Source organism: Colobus angolensis, unplaced genomic scaffold, assembly GCF_000951035.1.
Source record: "Colobus angolensis palliatus isolate OR3802 unplaced genomic scaffold, Cang.pa_1.0 Scaffold380, whole genome shotgun sequence".
NCBI lineage: Eukaryota > Metazoa > Chordata > Mammalia > Primates > Cercopithecidae > Colobus > Colobus angolensis.
This window is the reverse complement of record NW_012117155.1, coordinates 2,114,108-2,129,363: the sequence shown is the minus strand read 5'-3', so window position 1 is coordinate 2,129,363 and position 15,256 is coordinate 2,114,108. Positions and strand designations below refer to the sequence as shown.

The window sequence follows — 15,256 nt, the reverse complement described above, 5'->3', positions numbered from 1 at the left end:
CTTCTCTTGGGCCAAGAGGGGACTGAGAATGAGCTGGATCAGGGCAGAAGTTAGAGGGAACCTACATTTCCTTAAAGACAGATCTCACTCAGGTCCCCTGCGGTCTTTTTGAAAATGGAGATCTTCCTGCTGTCTGTGGCTCTGGAGAACGGCCTGGTAGAAAGGCCCAGGTGAGGCCGTGAGCAAAATTGAATGGTCCTCACTTTCAATGTTTAGTGTCCAACCTGAACAGACTCTTTGCATTGGATTGAGAAAAAAGTCATGGGGAAAATATCCCTTTGAATTGAATTCTCCCTTTCTCTAAACTAGGCCGCTCGCTGCCATCACCAGGAATTTTAGTTGGCCACTCTTTCTGTTTCCTTTTGGCACATTGCCCTGGAATTGCCCAGGGCTACTGCTGCCCAAGCCCATGCCCTCCCAATTCACAATTAGGACTATAACTGACCAGATTTGATGCCACAAGCTTTCCTCACCCGACCTGTGCCGCTGCAGGGGAACAGGACACCTAAAACATCCTCAGCAGGCCAGTTTCAGGACCTCTGTCCAGAACCAGGTGACACTTAATCCCAAGGACAGATCCTGGAAAGAATATCATGGGGAGGACACGTTTGAGTAAAGCCCACTCTGTCAGACCAGGATCACTCCCACCCCAAAAACCAGAGCAGCCAACCTCGGGGAGAGCCCCTTCTGGGCCCAACTTGTTGTCTCCGGCCTGCCTGGGAGTACAGTTAACAGCAGGCCCTGCAGGGTTGGGATCTGGGTTGAGGGCGTATCTTCCTATCCCTCCCTCTTTGCTGCAGTGGCAGGAGCAGGAAACAGAAGCCCACAAGGTCCCCAGCATTCAGTGTGGAATTTCTGAAAGCCTCGGCCTGGCATTTGAAAGCTTGGGATAAGCCCTAATACACCACTCTTCTCTCCCGATCCCCAGGAATCTATGCGAAAGTCATTTCCACTTAACCTGGGAGGCAGTGACACGTGTTACTTCTGTAAGAAGCGTGTGTACGTGATGGAGCGGCTGAGCGCCGAGGGCCTCTTCTTCCACCGGGAGTGTTTCCGCTGCAGCTTCTGTGCCACCACCTTGCGCCTGGCTGCCTACACCTTTGACTGCGATGAAGGTAACCCCAGGGGCCAGGGCAGCCCTGGGCTCTGGCCTTGGCCTCAGGTGTGACGTTGACTCAGGTTCCTGTCCCTCTGGCGGCTCTAAGACACCTAACACACCCCCAAAAGGAAGTATGATGTCATCAGGAAAGCTGTTCAGGGAGACTGGGAGCTCCTGCTAGAAGGGGAGGCTGCCTGTGGTCCCAGGGAAGGGGTAGCATCAGCACTGTGGTGTGCCATACCAGGTCCTGGTGGGCACCTGCTGTGTGCCCAGGGCTCTATGTACCTCTTCTTATGTAGCCTCGCCACCCTCCATTGTCCCTGTATGGCCAAGAAAATCCAACCCAATACCCTCCGTTGCATGCTCAGCACCACACCTGGCATGAAGTAAGTTTCACCATATGATGCAATGTTAATATTATTTACATAGTATGTGTCTTAAAAATAACCATCAAAATGACATTCCCTCTGATAAGTGGCCTAACAAAGACATTGATGGAGGAATCGTGCTCGTTGGAATGAATGATTATTTTCTAATTTTCAGCGCTTGACATTTGCTCTGTCATCTATAACAAGAGGCAGTATAGCATGGCGCTCAATACACGCCCTCAAACTAAACTACTACCTCCTAGCCATAGAACCTTGGGCCTGTTACTTAAACAGTTTCCTCATCTGTAAAATGAGGTTAATGGTAGTCCTTAGCTCTCAGGGTGGTTGTGAGGACTGACGAGTTAATGCATGTGAAGCTCGTAGCATTGTGCCTGGCATACAGTCATTCCTATGTAAGTGTCCCCTGTTACAATTTTTACTATTGCTACTGTTACCAGCATAGCAGTGAGCAAGGAAGGCTTTTCTGGAAGGTGCACAGTGGTCCTGGGCAGTGGCCAGTTTCCCAGTGTGTGCCCCGTCTGGGTCTTTTCCTCACCATCACTGCTGCCATTTGTTCTCAGCCTTTCCCACCCACCAGGTACTCCACAAAGAAAGATTGAGGGTGTTCATACTCAAAGCTGTCCATTTTGCTGCCTGGCAACTGGTCTTACGAAGAAACTTGGCCTCAGTTTGCTTTGAGGATTTTTTTTTTTTAGTGTTTCCCTATTTATTATAAAGGAGGCAGAGGAGCAGCCAGATGGAAAAGAGGCATGGGGTGTGGTATGGGAGCGGGGTCTCAGAGCTCCCATGCCCTCTCCGGGTGTGGGCATGCCACCCTACAGGAGCCTCCATGGTTTGAAGTCTTAGCCACATCCCTGGGAGAACCCCCATTGCTGGAGCTCGTCTCTGAGGCACCTCCTACCTCATCCCAGTGCCACTTCTTTAAGGAAGGTGATGGAAGCCGTTTCCCAAGTTTGAGCCACCCTGGGCTATTTCCATCGTTGCTATTTTCTGACTTGGACAGTGGCGTGCCCTTGGCTTTTGTCTACTATGGCTCTAGTTTATAGGAGAAAAATTTTTCTGTATGTGTGTGCCTCTTTTTACAGGCAAATTTTACTGCAAGCCTCACTTCATTCACTGTAAAACCAATAGCAAACAACGGAAGAGACGGGCAGAGTTGAAGCAACAAAGAGAGGTATGTTTGTCTCAAACATGCTGGTGAAACAGGGAGGGCCCCTTGATAAGGATTTCCAGTGATCCTCAAAGTTAGGCCAGCTTTTCTGGCCCTAGAGGGATTGAGATGACTCACAGATAAAGAAGAAAACCTCTGCTTCCTGGTGTGGAGGGTTCTTTTGCTTCACAGCCTCTGGGGCGTGTCCCATTCCAGATGAGCTCCCAGGACGGTAGCCATGATGGCTTCTCATAAGAAGCCTGGAAGAGCTTGCCCATGTGGCAGGGATGGGGTGATATGCTTAGCCACACAAAAGCCACGTGGCCCTCTGTACCTGGAACCCACCTGGCCACAAGGTGCTGTTTGCAAGAATGCCTGGTATAGGACCGACCCTTCTACATTTTCTAAGTCCTCTCCCAGGCTCTCGAAGTCAACCAAGTGACCAGCCCACTGAATTTATAGATGGTTTGTGGAAGCGTCTCTTCTGGCATCTCTTAGCAAATATCTTCTCTTGAGCTTGATTAATCATCTACCACTAGCAACAACTCATAACTTAAAACTTTTTTCTAATTACCCAAATATATAGGTTCAATGTAAAAACATGGGAATGAGAGAATATAAAGAAGCAAAGTTAAATCACCTGTAACCACTCTACCCTGAGAAAACCGCAGTTCACATTTTGTAACATCCCTTTCCAGACTTTTTTCTATGGGAATATATTTTAACCAAAGTGGAATCCTATGCCTACAGTTTTATATTCTTCCTTTTCTTCACTAACTGTGTATCAAGAATAGTTTCCCATGACATTAAAAATCCTATTGGAGCATAATTTTTAATGCCTTTGGAAGATTCTAGTCTATAAATGGTCAATCATTTACTTCACTACTTCTGTACTAATAGATCTTTATGTCATTTGAATTTTTTATCTTACAAATGTTTTTATAGTGTACATCCTGGTATGCATATTGTTATCTGTATTTCAAATTATTTACTTGATATATATCATTAGGAGTCAGATTCCCGATCAAAAGGCATGCATATTTTTGAAGGCTCATGACTCTTATGGTCAGTTGGCCCCCTAGAAAAGTGCCCGTGTTCAGCACCGGCTTCAGCATGAGTAGGGGGGCTGAGATTATTGTGGGGGCTGGTTGCAGGGTCTGGCGAGTTCGGTTTGTATTGGCTCCCTGCTTGCTTTGTTGAAGTAGTCCTCTGGAAGACTTGCAGACTAATGCCCTCATTTCGATCTCTTTCTCAGGAGGAGACGACATGGCAAGAGCAGGAAGCGCCTCTGCGAGACACTCCCACTGAAAGTTCTTGCGCAGTGGCCGCCATTGGCACCCTGGAAGGCAGCCCCCCAGGTATCTCCACCTCCTTCTTTAGGAAGGCGCTGGGCTGGCCCCTCAGGCTGCCGAGGGACCTGTGTAACTGGATGCAGGGACTCCTGCAAGCCGTTGGCCTCCATATCAGGGACAATGCTTACAACTACTGCTACATGTACGAGCTCCTGAGCCTGGGGCTGCCACTTCTCTGGGCGTTCTCTGAGGTCCTGGCAGCCATGTACAGGGAATCTGAGGGCTCCCTCGAGAGCATCTGCAACTGGGTGCTCAGGTGCTTCCCAATCAAGCTCCGCTGACATGCCTGGCTGCCCCAAAGTGCCTTCACATTTCCAGGGAGGCTTCAGATGGCAATGCATTTGCAGTTTGCTCAGGCTCTGGCCAGGAAGCCTAGCATTCTCTAAGCAATTAGCTCAAAGCCAGAGTTTCACATGGGCCACCTCTGCCTGGCCTTATCAGGGTGAACATCTACTCATGGTGCTAGGGCCAGGGATGATATGAAGGATCTTTTCTGTAGCTTTGTACATATATATATATATACACACACACACCAAAGTGAGCCATACTTCTGGGTTTACATTTCAATTTTTTAAATTTTAATAAGCCTAGAGAAAGCATTTTTTTCTATGAGTGTCAATTTTTCTTAACATGGGTTTGAATCTTATAACCAGTTTTATAAACCCCTTGGACATTGCAGTGAGTTGTCAGAGCCACTGCCTGCAAAGTGAATGATTTAAGATTTTACACATATGAAAGTGAGTGTGCCATCTCCTGACCAGTGCCTTTTGACTTAGGTACCCAGATGCCACTTGTCAGCAGCAGGATACTTTTTACAGCATGAAAGCATAATTATTTTAGAAGAAAAGAGTAGAAGGGAAGAATAGAATTCAACTTGCAAAAGCAGGGAGTAGTGTGTGTTTGGTTGTTATCTGTCCCCTTGCGGGGAGGACTGTTTTGCTCCCTTGTTTTGATGCTAAATAGTAGCTTGAAGGCTACCAACTCACAGCCAAATGACGAAGAACCATGGGGTTTCAACAGATTCTACAAACATGCATTTTCCCTTTCCACTAATGGGCACTGCAGTGAAAGCCCACTGGCATTTGACCATGGAGCTGATGCAGTGCTGAAGATGAGCTCTTTTAGCTGATGGCATTTTAGCCCCTGTGGCTCCCAGCAGATCCCCCAGCCCAGGCTACAGGCTGAGCCAAGGCCTTGCAGGGTCCATATTGGTCAGGCCGAGTGGAGTGGAAGACTTCGCCCACTCATGTGATGTCCTTTGAGACTGAGGGGTTTGTTAGCACATCAGGCTATTGCTGGGAAGCGTGGCCTGCCCAGTGAGCGTTGCCTGTGGACATCCTGACGGCTTAGCTGCTCCGCTGCCATGCATATGTGATCACAACAGAAACCATTTTCACAATGCCCTGGGAAAGGAATGGGTCTGACCTCCAGGGGAAGCTCTACTGTATCTTGACTGGCAGGGAAGGCTGGGAGTGGAAGCTGTTTTTGGACTGATCCAAAGGAAATATGCCTTAGTAAGGGTTAAAATGAGCATGCAGGCCCACCTACATTCTTCACTCTGGGTATCTAGAAGAGTCCTCAGCTCTCCCTACTCCACGCTGCCTAGACATACACAGTTGCAGGGTCTGCCTGAACAATCAAGGGGCTGCCAGAGAAAGGCCATCTATAGGGCTCAGTGTATCTGGAGTTGCTGGGCCCAAGATAGCTCTGTGCAGTTATCACTAGAGATGCCTCTGGATTAACTAAGAGGTGTGCCTGGGTGTGGGTGAGGAGCCAGAACTTTTGAGAGCTTTGAGATGACGGTTTCTGTGGGGCGGGAAGGAGGAGGTGCATTTCTACAAACACTTCCCTGAAATCCTTGGGAAAAACAGAGGCATGGCCATGGCCAACTCTGTGGGAACTGGCGCCTCTGTCCTTGTTGGCACTGTTCTCAGTCCGATGACTTGCATTGTGTTTTCTCCAATTTTTGCTGGGATTTTAGTGTTCAGCATGGGGGGAGGAACCCTTGATTCCTTTTGTTTGAGTACAGAAAGTAAATTCTCGAGGTCATGATGTGAATGACCATGTTATTGTGGTTATCTTCAGCTCAGGATAGGCTGAGATGCTTTGTGGAGTGTTCCATGAAGCCAGAGTCAGAATCTCTAAGACTGTCATGTACAGCCATAAGGAGACTGGTTTGAATTACTGTGGTGAGACAGGGTGTGCCTGTCGGAAATCTGAGATGTTTGTATGCTCTGAGATGTTGAACCTTTCTGGTGGGCAGCACCAACACCCAGGGGTGGACCCCACAGGGTGAATGCCTCTAGGCCTCCACAACATGTTCAAGAATGAATAGGAGATGTAGAGTAAAATATGGGCCGAGGGGATATCAGGGAGCAAGATGCAAACCGTGTGCATCCTGTCTTGTAAACAAGTAGCTGGTCACAACCAGAAAGGATCATCTCGTCTAAGCAAACAGTGACTCTTTCAGAGGAAATTTCCCTCTTTCAATAGTTGCCTTATTTTCAACTCCAGTGCCTTCTCGTGATGTTAATCATTTCCTTTTTTCCTCACACTAAGTTCTCTTTTCTATGTTTCTCTCGCTCTCCAATCTTACACCATGGCCATCAGTTCATTTCAGCCTTCCAGTGCTACACCCACTTCTTGGCTGACACACTTCTGCTCTAAGGTGACTGGTTTTCTTGCCAATTTTCAAAGAGTGGTACTAACCCCCAACCCGCTTTCCGCACCCCGTCCTCCCAGCCAGCGGTACTGGTTGTGCTAACTGTGAGTGTCTTGCATGCTAATGGACTCATATGGTGGCATGGTTGGCTAACAGCATGAGGGAGTGTCCAGCTTGAGACCCGTGTCTGTGTTCATTTCCCGTGGAGCCGGCAGCCTGGTCTACCCCAAGTGCATGCCCCGCCTCTCCTCTCTCCCTTGGGCCTGCCTGTGTGCTTCTCCAGTTGCACCTGTGAAACCACCTACTTTCTTGGGAGGGTCGACTTTGATCATGAGACAGTACCATGAGGGGGCCTCTGTCACCTTTGAAAAGAACACCTATCGAGCAACCTCAAAAAGCTCATACATATCAGCCCCTTGTTAAACTGGCTTTAATGTAAAGATTGTTAATGTCATTGATCAAAACCACAGGTGATTCTGTGGAGGGATTTAAAAAACATAATTACTCTCAGGCCTCATCCCAAGCTTGACCCGTGCTCTGTAGGTTGAACACATAATCACAAGTATTCTAGCAAATCCTGCCTTGGTTGCAGCCTGCACTGTAGATGCAAGGGTTTGGCTGTGGTTCTTCTTATGTCCCTTGGCTCATAAAGCCCCAGATGATGCCAGAGCTTCAATTAGAGCCATCATCATCCCAGGCAGGGATATCTTTGAGAAATGACTCAGTTCAGCCCCAGGCCCCTGTGACTCTGCTTAAAGCACACATTTCTGCTGACTCTTGTACCTGGGGCAGCAGGATAATCACCAATGTGCTCTTAATGAGAAAAAACACACCAAGCACAGTGGAGCGGTCCTAGGCAACCCTCGCCGGTCTCAGGCTGTGGTGGGCGTCTGTCCTGCATGTGGCCCAGACCACCCTAACTCCTGGGCCTGCCTGCCTGGCCCTGCATGCTGCACGCTCACTGCGCTTGTGCAGATCCTGGCCAGTACGAAGTCGTTGCTCTTGTCTTATCTTCTCTTACAGAGTCTCCCTCCCTTTATAGAATGTCAACCAAAGAGTGCCCTCCTCCCCTCTCAGCCTCCTCTTTAGCTAGCCTCCCCATCTCATCACAACGCATGTCTGTGACCTTTGGTAATCATTTACAGTGCCACATGGAACCCTGTATTTTGCACACAGCAAAACAAACAATGTTTAGCTTTATTTATGGTATTTGATGCTGTAAATGGAAATAAATATTGTTCTTTATAAAGCTCATTGTTTCCTCTCTTCTTTGCCGTGGAAGCTTCTAAAACCTCACACACGGGGATTGGTGTAGGAGGTTCATTTTCCCTAAACTGCTGGCGGGACTTGCACTTGAGGTGACACAGGACTCTCTGGGGCTGCGCTGGGCGCTCTGGAAGGAAATATTACCCAGGGGTAATATTTGGAAACTGTCATCAATGCTCCTGGGCCAGGCTTTGGGGTCTCTTTCTTGAACACTCATTGTACTTTGCTGTTCTAGATGCTGGGCATAGTGGGTGAGGGTCGGTGTCCCCTCAGCGATTAGAAACAGACTGTATTGACAGCTGTCTACACCCATTTCCACCGCACACCCAAGCGTGGCTCTACAGGAGAGCTTTCCCTATGAACCTTATACCAATTTAGGCTCCTATTTAGCAAAGGTTGGTCTTGAACACTTCATGCTGGTCCACAGCTGAGTGGCAAGTGGAAGGTAAGGAGGAAGGACTGGGCATCAGTCTCAGAATGGCAATGAAGTTGGCAGTGTGCTCATCAGATGGACAGCCACTGCCATCCTAAGAGACCTCTCCTGTCCCAAAGGCTCAGGGCATTCAGTGCCTATGGTGGGAGGCCCTGCCCTAGTGCCACCCTAAGTAGAACACTCATGGCAGGCCCTGGGCAACTCCAGGCTGTGTTTAAGGGAAAGATTTGGAGCCTCACTTGGCTAGCCTGGGCAGTGCCAAAGTCGTCTGGTCCTCATCCTCCCCTGGGTGAGATGCCTGCCATTTCCTGGCTGGGTGTAGCTGGGCTTCTGACACTGGTATGAAAAGTCACCTGTGGACTTTATGAGGTCCCTGGCACCTCCAGATGGGTGTGCCGGAGGCTCTGGTCTCTGATGCCTGGATCTACCTTCAGAGCTGCCTCAGGTCATGACGAAGGGTTCTGTACTCTTACCCGGGTGACGTATTCCCACTTCCATTCAAGGAGGGATGTTAGGGACTATAAGTCAGGTGCTGAGCTGTGCAAGTGACTCATTCCTTTATGCATTCATTGATTCAGCAAATGTTTGTCCTAGGCCTATTCTAAGCCCTAGATACAGCAGTGAACCATGCAAAGTCCCCACACCTCCCTGCACCTTAGAGATGTGGCTCAGTATTGCTGTACTGGATGAGATCTGTTCTATTTTACTGCATGTGCTTATTTGTTTGTTCAACTAGGTAGTATTTCCTGAGCATCTACAATGCGCTAGGAATACAGCAGGGAGTAAAGCAGACAAAAGTCCTCACTTTATTGTCAAAGCATGACACCCCAAGAGGTGCTTCACCAACAAAGGGGTCCATAGTCACGACATTCGAGGGATATTTCATACCGATCTTGCCAGTCCTCCCAAGCCCTGGAGACTCACAAGATTCATTTGCCTGTCAAGTCTCTGGGGCATCCTCATAGAGAAGTTGAATCAACTTTGTGAAAGTCAGCTGTCCCATACTTATTTGAACATTTTGTTTTGGTTTTGGTTTGGTTTTTTTGAATATTGCATTCTACATACATAGTTTTGGTAGACTAGTCTTTAATTCAGAGATATTGGATTAAAGACTTAAAATTTCAGAGGTAAAACCATAGAATTAAATATTAAATGAAATTAAATATTGATTAGATATGGGGTGACAACTTTCTAAGCATAAATCCTCTAATAGGAAGAAGAACACATAGGAAAAACATGGCACAAATCTGATTATATACATTTTTAAAACTTACTGTAGAATAATAAAATATTAAATAGACCATTACACTAGGGAAAAATATGAACTAAATGTAATAACAAAGAAGTTCATTGCATGGTATTTTCAAAATTCATTTAAAACAGATGTTCCTGGGCACCCCTCACAGTGTAAATGATCAGTTAGTATTTGTTGATTAAAGAGTCAATGATAAATAGGCAAAGGCTATGAATAGGCAGTTTACACTTAAGCAAATTTTAAAAGTAAACACTAAAAAGGAAAAGCAAGTATTTACAAAAGTATTCCTACTTGGTTTTTAAAGGAAGTAAATTAATTATGGTGTACATGGGCCAGGTGCAGTAGCTCACACCTGTAATCCCACCACTTTGGGAGGCTGAGGCGGGCAGATCACTTGAGGTCAGGAGTTCAAGACCAGCCTGACCAACATGACAAAACCCTGTCTCTACTAAAAAAAAATTAGCTGGGCATGGTGGCGCATGCCTTTAATTCCAACTACTTGGTAGGCTGAGGCATGAGAATCGCTTAAACCCGGGAGGCAGAGGTTGCAGTGAGCTGAGATCATGCCACTGCACTCCAGCTTGGATGACAGAGTGAGACTCCATCTCAAAAAGAAAATAGAAATTATGGTGCATCTACTGAATTAGTAAAGAAAAAAGTAAAACTGACTGTAAGAAAAAAATATGAACTTCATCCCAAGTATTGAGTAAAAAGTAAACTGGGAGAATCTTTTCCTGGGAAGCATTGTGGCAACCCTGATTGAGATCCAGAAAAGGGCTCTGACCTCTTGGCCTAATAATTCTACTGCAGGGAATTTATCCTGAGGAAATAATCCAGCAGAAGAAATAAATCTCTGTGAAACTTGAATGTGTAAGTCAGTCACGCAGAGTGGGTGGGCTGTTCCCCTTTATTTCTGTAAATGCATTCATTTTTACAACTTAAGAAAAAAAAAAGGCTTAAGTAAGTAAAAGAAGTTACTACATCTTTTACTGCCCCCCACCCCCCAGCCAGCTGTTATATAGGGAACATTTTCTGTGTGCCAGGTACTGGGCCAAGAACTTTATGTGCAGAACTTCATTAGCTCTTCACCTCCTTGTGTCAGCCTTGAGGTCAGTACTGATGTTAAAGAAGCTCCTGATACTGAGGAGGCAGAGGCGAGTCTGGAGCCACGTCATCCGCTGTGAAGGGACTGAGTCCCACAGCCCAGTCTAGGAGTCAGGTGCCTGCTCTAAGAGGAACCTCGGTGCATGATGAGGGTCTGGGCTCCACCAAAGACCAGGCTTTGCGTCCAGCACTTGGTACTCAGTGGCATTGCGCAGGTCCCTTCTGTGAACCGGGGCTAAGGATGCCTCTAGCGCAGGGTTTTCCAAGCTGTTTGGCTCTCAGGACAGAGATCTCTTTGTAATGCTCTAAATAGCACTTTCCTGATTTTGCACAGCACAGAGAGCCTAGAGGGAAACTTTTCGGGCATTCTCGATTAACTGGGGCTCAGAACTCCTGACAGGATACCTTCAGATTAGGAACTAGACAACGGTCCCAATTCACACTGGTGGCACCCTGTTTTTCTCCAGGTTTCTGATTCCCCAGCCTTCTTAAAGGCAACAGCCACCTCCCTTCAGACACCCAGGCCTCAGCTCTGGAGCTCCCCTTCCCTGCCACCACCTGCCAGCAGACTTTGGTTTTGCCTTAGTGAGTGCAAAGAGGGGGCACAGGCTCTCACTTTGTGCCCAGCTGCCTGCTTAACATCCACACCTGATGTCTATTGCACACATCCAGCCCAAATGTCCACTCCAACTGCTGATTTCCCCAAAACAGTCTCCATCCTTAGCCTTCCCCATTTCTGGAGACTGTAATTCCCCTTTTCTTGTTGCTTGGCCCAAAGGCCCTGGAGTCATTCTTGACTCTTCTTTCTCTTGACCTCACACCAAATCCATTAGCAAATTTGAGGAATATCCAGAACCTGTCCATTCCTCACCACCTCTACACTAACCAACCTCTGCCCACTGTCATCCAAGTTATTGCAGCCACCCCTCTGAGGGCCCCTGCTTCTCCCTTCACCCCTCAACATCCTCAACAAAACAGCTAGATTATCCTTTTATTTATTTTGATTTATTTGTTTGTTTTGAAACAGTGTCTTACTCTGTCATCCAGGCTGGAGTGATCTTGGCTCACTGCGACCTTCATCTCCCAGATTCAAGTGATTCTCATGCCTCAGCCACCCGAGTAGCTGAGATGACAGGCACCTGCCACCACACCCAGCTAACTTTTGTATTTTTAGTAGAGACAGGGTTTTGCCATGTTGGCCAGGCTGTTTTCGAACTCCTGACCTCAAGTGATCCTTCCACCTCAGCTTCCCAAAGTGCTGGGATTACAGGTGTGAGCCACCGTGCCTGGCCTGGATGATCCTTTTAGAATGTATGTTTCACTGCTGCTCAAAACTCCAGCAGCTCTCCAGCTCACTGCATGCAAATGCCAAAGGCATGATGGATTCGAAGGGCTCTGTGGGATCTGGCCCCTACTCTGACCTCCTCTTCTACTTTCCCTTACACACTCTGACCCAGCCACATTCTCTCTTAGAGTATTTGTGCTGTCTGTTTCCTCTGCCCAGAACACCCTTCCCTGGCATTCATATGGCTGAGTCTGTCCTTTATTCAAATTTGTCCATGTGTCCTCCAATACCCATAGTGAGGTCTATTTTTAGTCCTGAGACCTGCACTCCCTGGCAATCCTGCCCCGCCTTACCCTACTAGACAGTTTTTCCACTGCACACATTTATTGCCTTCAACATATTGTGTAATTCACTCCTTTATTATGTGTATTGCTTATTTGTGTTTTCCAACCTTGCTGGAATGCAAGCTCCATGAGGGCAGGGGTCTTGGTTGCCTTTGAATGCTTTGTATAACTCGATAGAACTGTACTTAGCACATATTGGGTCCTCAGAAAATGTTTTTAGGATATATGCCCTGTGGCCTGAACCTCAGCCTGCAGAGCATGCAGCCGTCTCAGGCTGGGGAAGATCTGGCCGGCATCCAGCATGGTTCAGGAGGGAGACCAGGAGGAAGAGAAGTCTGACATTGTGTGTCCTGGGTGCCACTCCAGACTCCCAATTGTGAGAAGGGAGTTTTGATTTTGCTTCTGTGTTGCCTTCTGAGGGGCATCATCTTCATGTACAACTCTTGAGAGAGCTGGGTCTGCACAGAACCAGGTGGGCCTTGGACGCCTCCTCTCAGGGACAAGCCAAGGTTGGCAGCAGCCAAGGTTCCAGCAGCATCCCCTTTGGGGCATCAAGGCCCAGGCCACCGGCCTCACACACATCCTCTGTCCCCTGTTCACTGTGCCTTGCTCTGGGGTCTTGACACAGGAATCCAGGTGACAGATGTGAGACAAGGGACAGGGTAGGGAACACTCCACCCACCATAACCTGGGCTGGAGGGTGCGGCCCCCATGACAAGGCATGTAGGTGGCTCAGCATGGCTTTGATCCCCTGAGTCCAGTTATCCTCAAGTACCTATAACTGAGACCAAGAGAGGCTGCCTGCCCGCTCTCAGATAAACAGGCCAACTCTTCCATTTGTAGGAGCCTAGAAGTGCCAGATCAGATTTTCTCTTTTCCCACCCCAACCCACACCAGGCCCTGGCTGTGATTCCCTGGGGGACATGTGGCAGCAGGATGGGGATTGTTTACTCAGTGCTGGGGTCTTGCTGCTGCTCTGGCTGGGATCTGAACAGGAGGGAAGGACGGTGGGCCCCAGGCTACTTCCGTTCCTGCTTCATAGGGTTGCTGCTGGGCTGCCTTCACAGAAACTTAGAGTTCTTCCTGCCCACCTCATTCAGAGGTACGTGGGTATAGGTCCTGGCTGTGCCCAAAGCTCAAGGCTCACAGCTGGCCAGACACAGTGCCTGTAGTGGTGGAAGAAGAGGGAAGAAAAGAGGCAGGGTCCAAGAAAAAGGCTCCAGACCTGCTGCCATTAGCAAAGAAATTCAGCTTCCCTGACACTCTGGAGGCTGCAGAGCTGTTGGGATGATACAACGTGTGCCCCTACCCCTCACCTCAAAGGAGGAGTCCTGGTGTCCAGAGGGAGCCATGTGCTGAGGGCTGGTGCCAGATTGCCGGCCCTCTGTGGCAGAATTTCCCTGTGTCTGGCCCAGCGTCCAGAATGAGGGCTTCATGGGAGGAGCAGCTCAGCTCTGCTGAGGGCCGTGGGGAAGGGGCTGAGGCTTGGCACTACCTGTCAAAGGTTGCATCTTCCTTCAGGTTTACATTTTAATTTATTGTTCCCTGCATGAAGGCTACTGCTAGGGCCAGTCAGGGCCCCTTGAAAAATGCTATCCACCCTGGCTTGTGGGCAGTGGAGGGTGTGTCCGTGTGTATCTGCACACCTACACACACAGGCCAGGCCCACTCCTGGAAGGAATACAGCAAGGCAGGGCAGCCATGCCCCAGAGCAGAGGGACCAGAGGCCCAGGATTGCCCATCAATTTGTTCACCCCCTGAAGATCCGTAGACACCTATTCCCATGACTGCACTCTGAGGAGTCACTCTCAGAAGCCCCCATGAGGGCAGCCAGCCCATCTTGGCACCTGTGCCTTTTCTCTAAAGGGCCACAACACTGAAAAGGACCTTGGCTCTGGCACCAACAAGTCTCCTTCCCAGAGCATTTGTGATATACCCAGGCAGTGGACAGAAGGACTGCCTGCCACAAGCATCTTCCTAGGACCCTCTTTCATCCCTCTGGGGGCTTGTAGTGTCCCCACTTACAAGAGGGCAAAGAGGCCGCTCTGCTCAGAATCCCGGGTATCTGCCTGTGTGTGCTCAGATGCCTTCCCCACCCTTCTCTGGCTGGGCTCTGTATTGAAAAGGCGTATCCCTTGCAAGCTACATTTTCTAGCTCCCTTGCAACTGGCTTACTGTTCGTTTTGACCGCTGGATGTGCTGGTGTGGGGCTGGAGGGCAGGATCCAAGGGGAGGCCAGGGTGTCCCTCCCAGCTCCCTGCCTTGCAGCAGTGTTGTGGCCTCTGGGCTCCGGTGGCACCAGCTCTTCTCCTCGTCCCTCTGCTGTTGAGGGACAGTGGCCTGCTGCTGCTCCTCTCTGGGTTGCCTCATCATCCCTGTTAGGCTTTCAGCTCTTCCAGCACTGTTGCAGTTCATTTCCTGTCTGGATGCTTCTGTTGAACTCCCTGGCTTGGCCCTGTCTTCCTGACTGGATCCTGATCCTCTTAGTTTTGCTGCTTTCTTTCTCAACTTTTTTCTGCAGAGAGAACAGTGGACAGGGGCCAGAGATGGCTCTGGCCATTAGGAGCTATGTGACCTTAGACAAGTGTTATAACTCCTCCAAGACTTGGTTTCCTTTCCTGCAAAGTGGGGTTAATAGCAGCCCACAGGAGGCCTGTTGTGTTGTCATCTCCCTGGGTTCTGGGAGTGAGTGGAAGAGTCTCAGACTTGAGTGGAAAGCAGCAGCAATTTCACCAGCAGAACCAGGGAGCCCCGCACCTCTCCATAACCCTGCGGCAGGGGCCTGGCCAGGAAAGGGCCTTGGGACTTGGCTGCTGGGAGCCGTGTGTGAGGACAGACATTTCCCCAGACCCTGCCTGGCTCTGCCTTTCCCAGGCTTGTAGGTAGGCCTTGGACTCGGAACTTAGGATTTTTGGAG

The 15,256-nt window shown here is 48.9% G+C and overlaps 1 protein-coding gene across 4 annotated transcripts in view; it reads left to right on the top strand.

Moving 5' to 3' along the window:
• MICAL2 (microtubule associated monooxygenase, calponin and LIM domain containing 2) overlaps positions 1–7,906 on the top strand; it is a 126,896-nt gene extending 118,990 nt beyond the window's left edge. For 3 of the 4 annotated variants that reach the window (XM_011954274.1, XM_011954276.1, XM_011954275.1), the window contains 5 exons: positions 929–1,115; positions 2,574–2,662; positions 3,894–3,996; positions 6,601–6,658; positions 7,676–7,906. In XM_011954274.1, coding sequence (XP_011809664.1) covers positions 929–1,115; positions 2,574–2,662; positions 3,894–3,996; positions 6,601–6,641 — 420 coding nt within the window. In that variant the 3' untranslated portion in view covers positions 6,642–6,658; positions 7,676–7,906. Of the gene's footprint in view, positions 1–928; positions 1,116–2,573; positions 2,663–3,893; positions 3,997–6,600 lie in introns of all 4 variants that reach the window. The other variant, XM_011954277.1, reaches the window with a different exon arrangement.
• Positions 7,907–15,256: the final 7,350 nt, after the last annotated feature.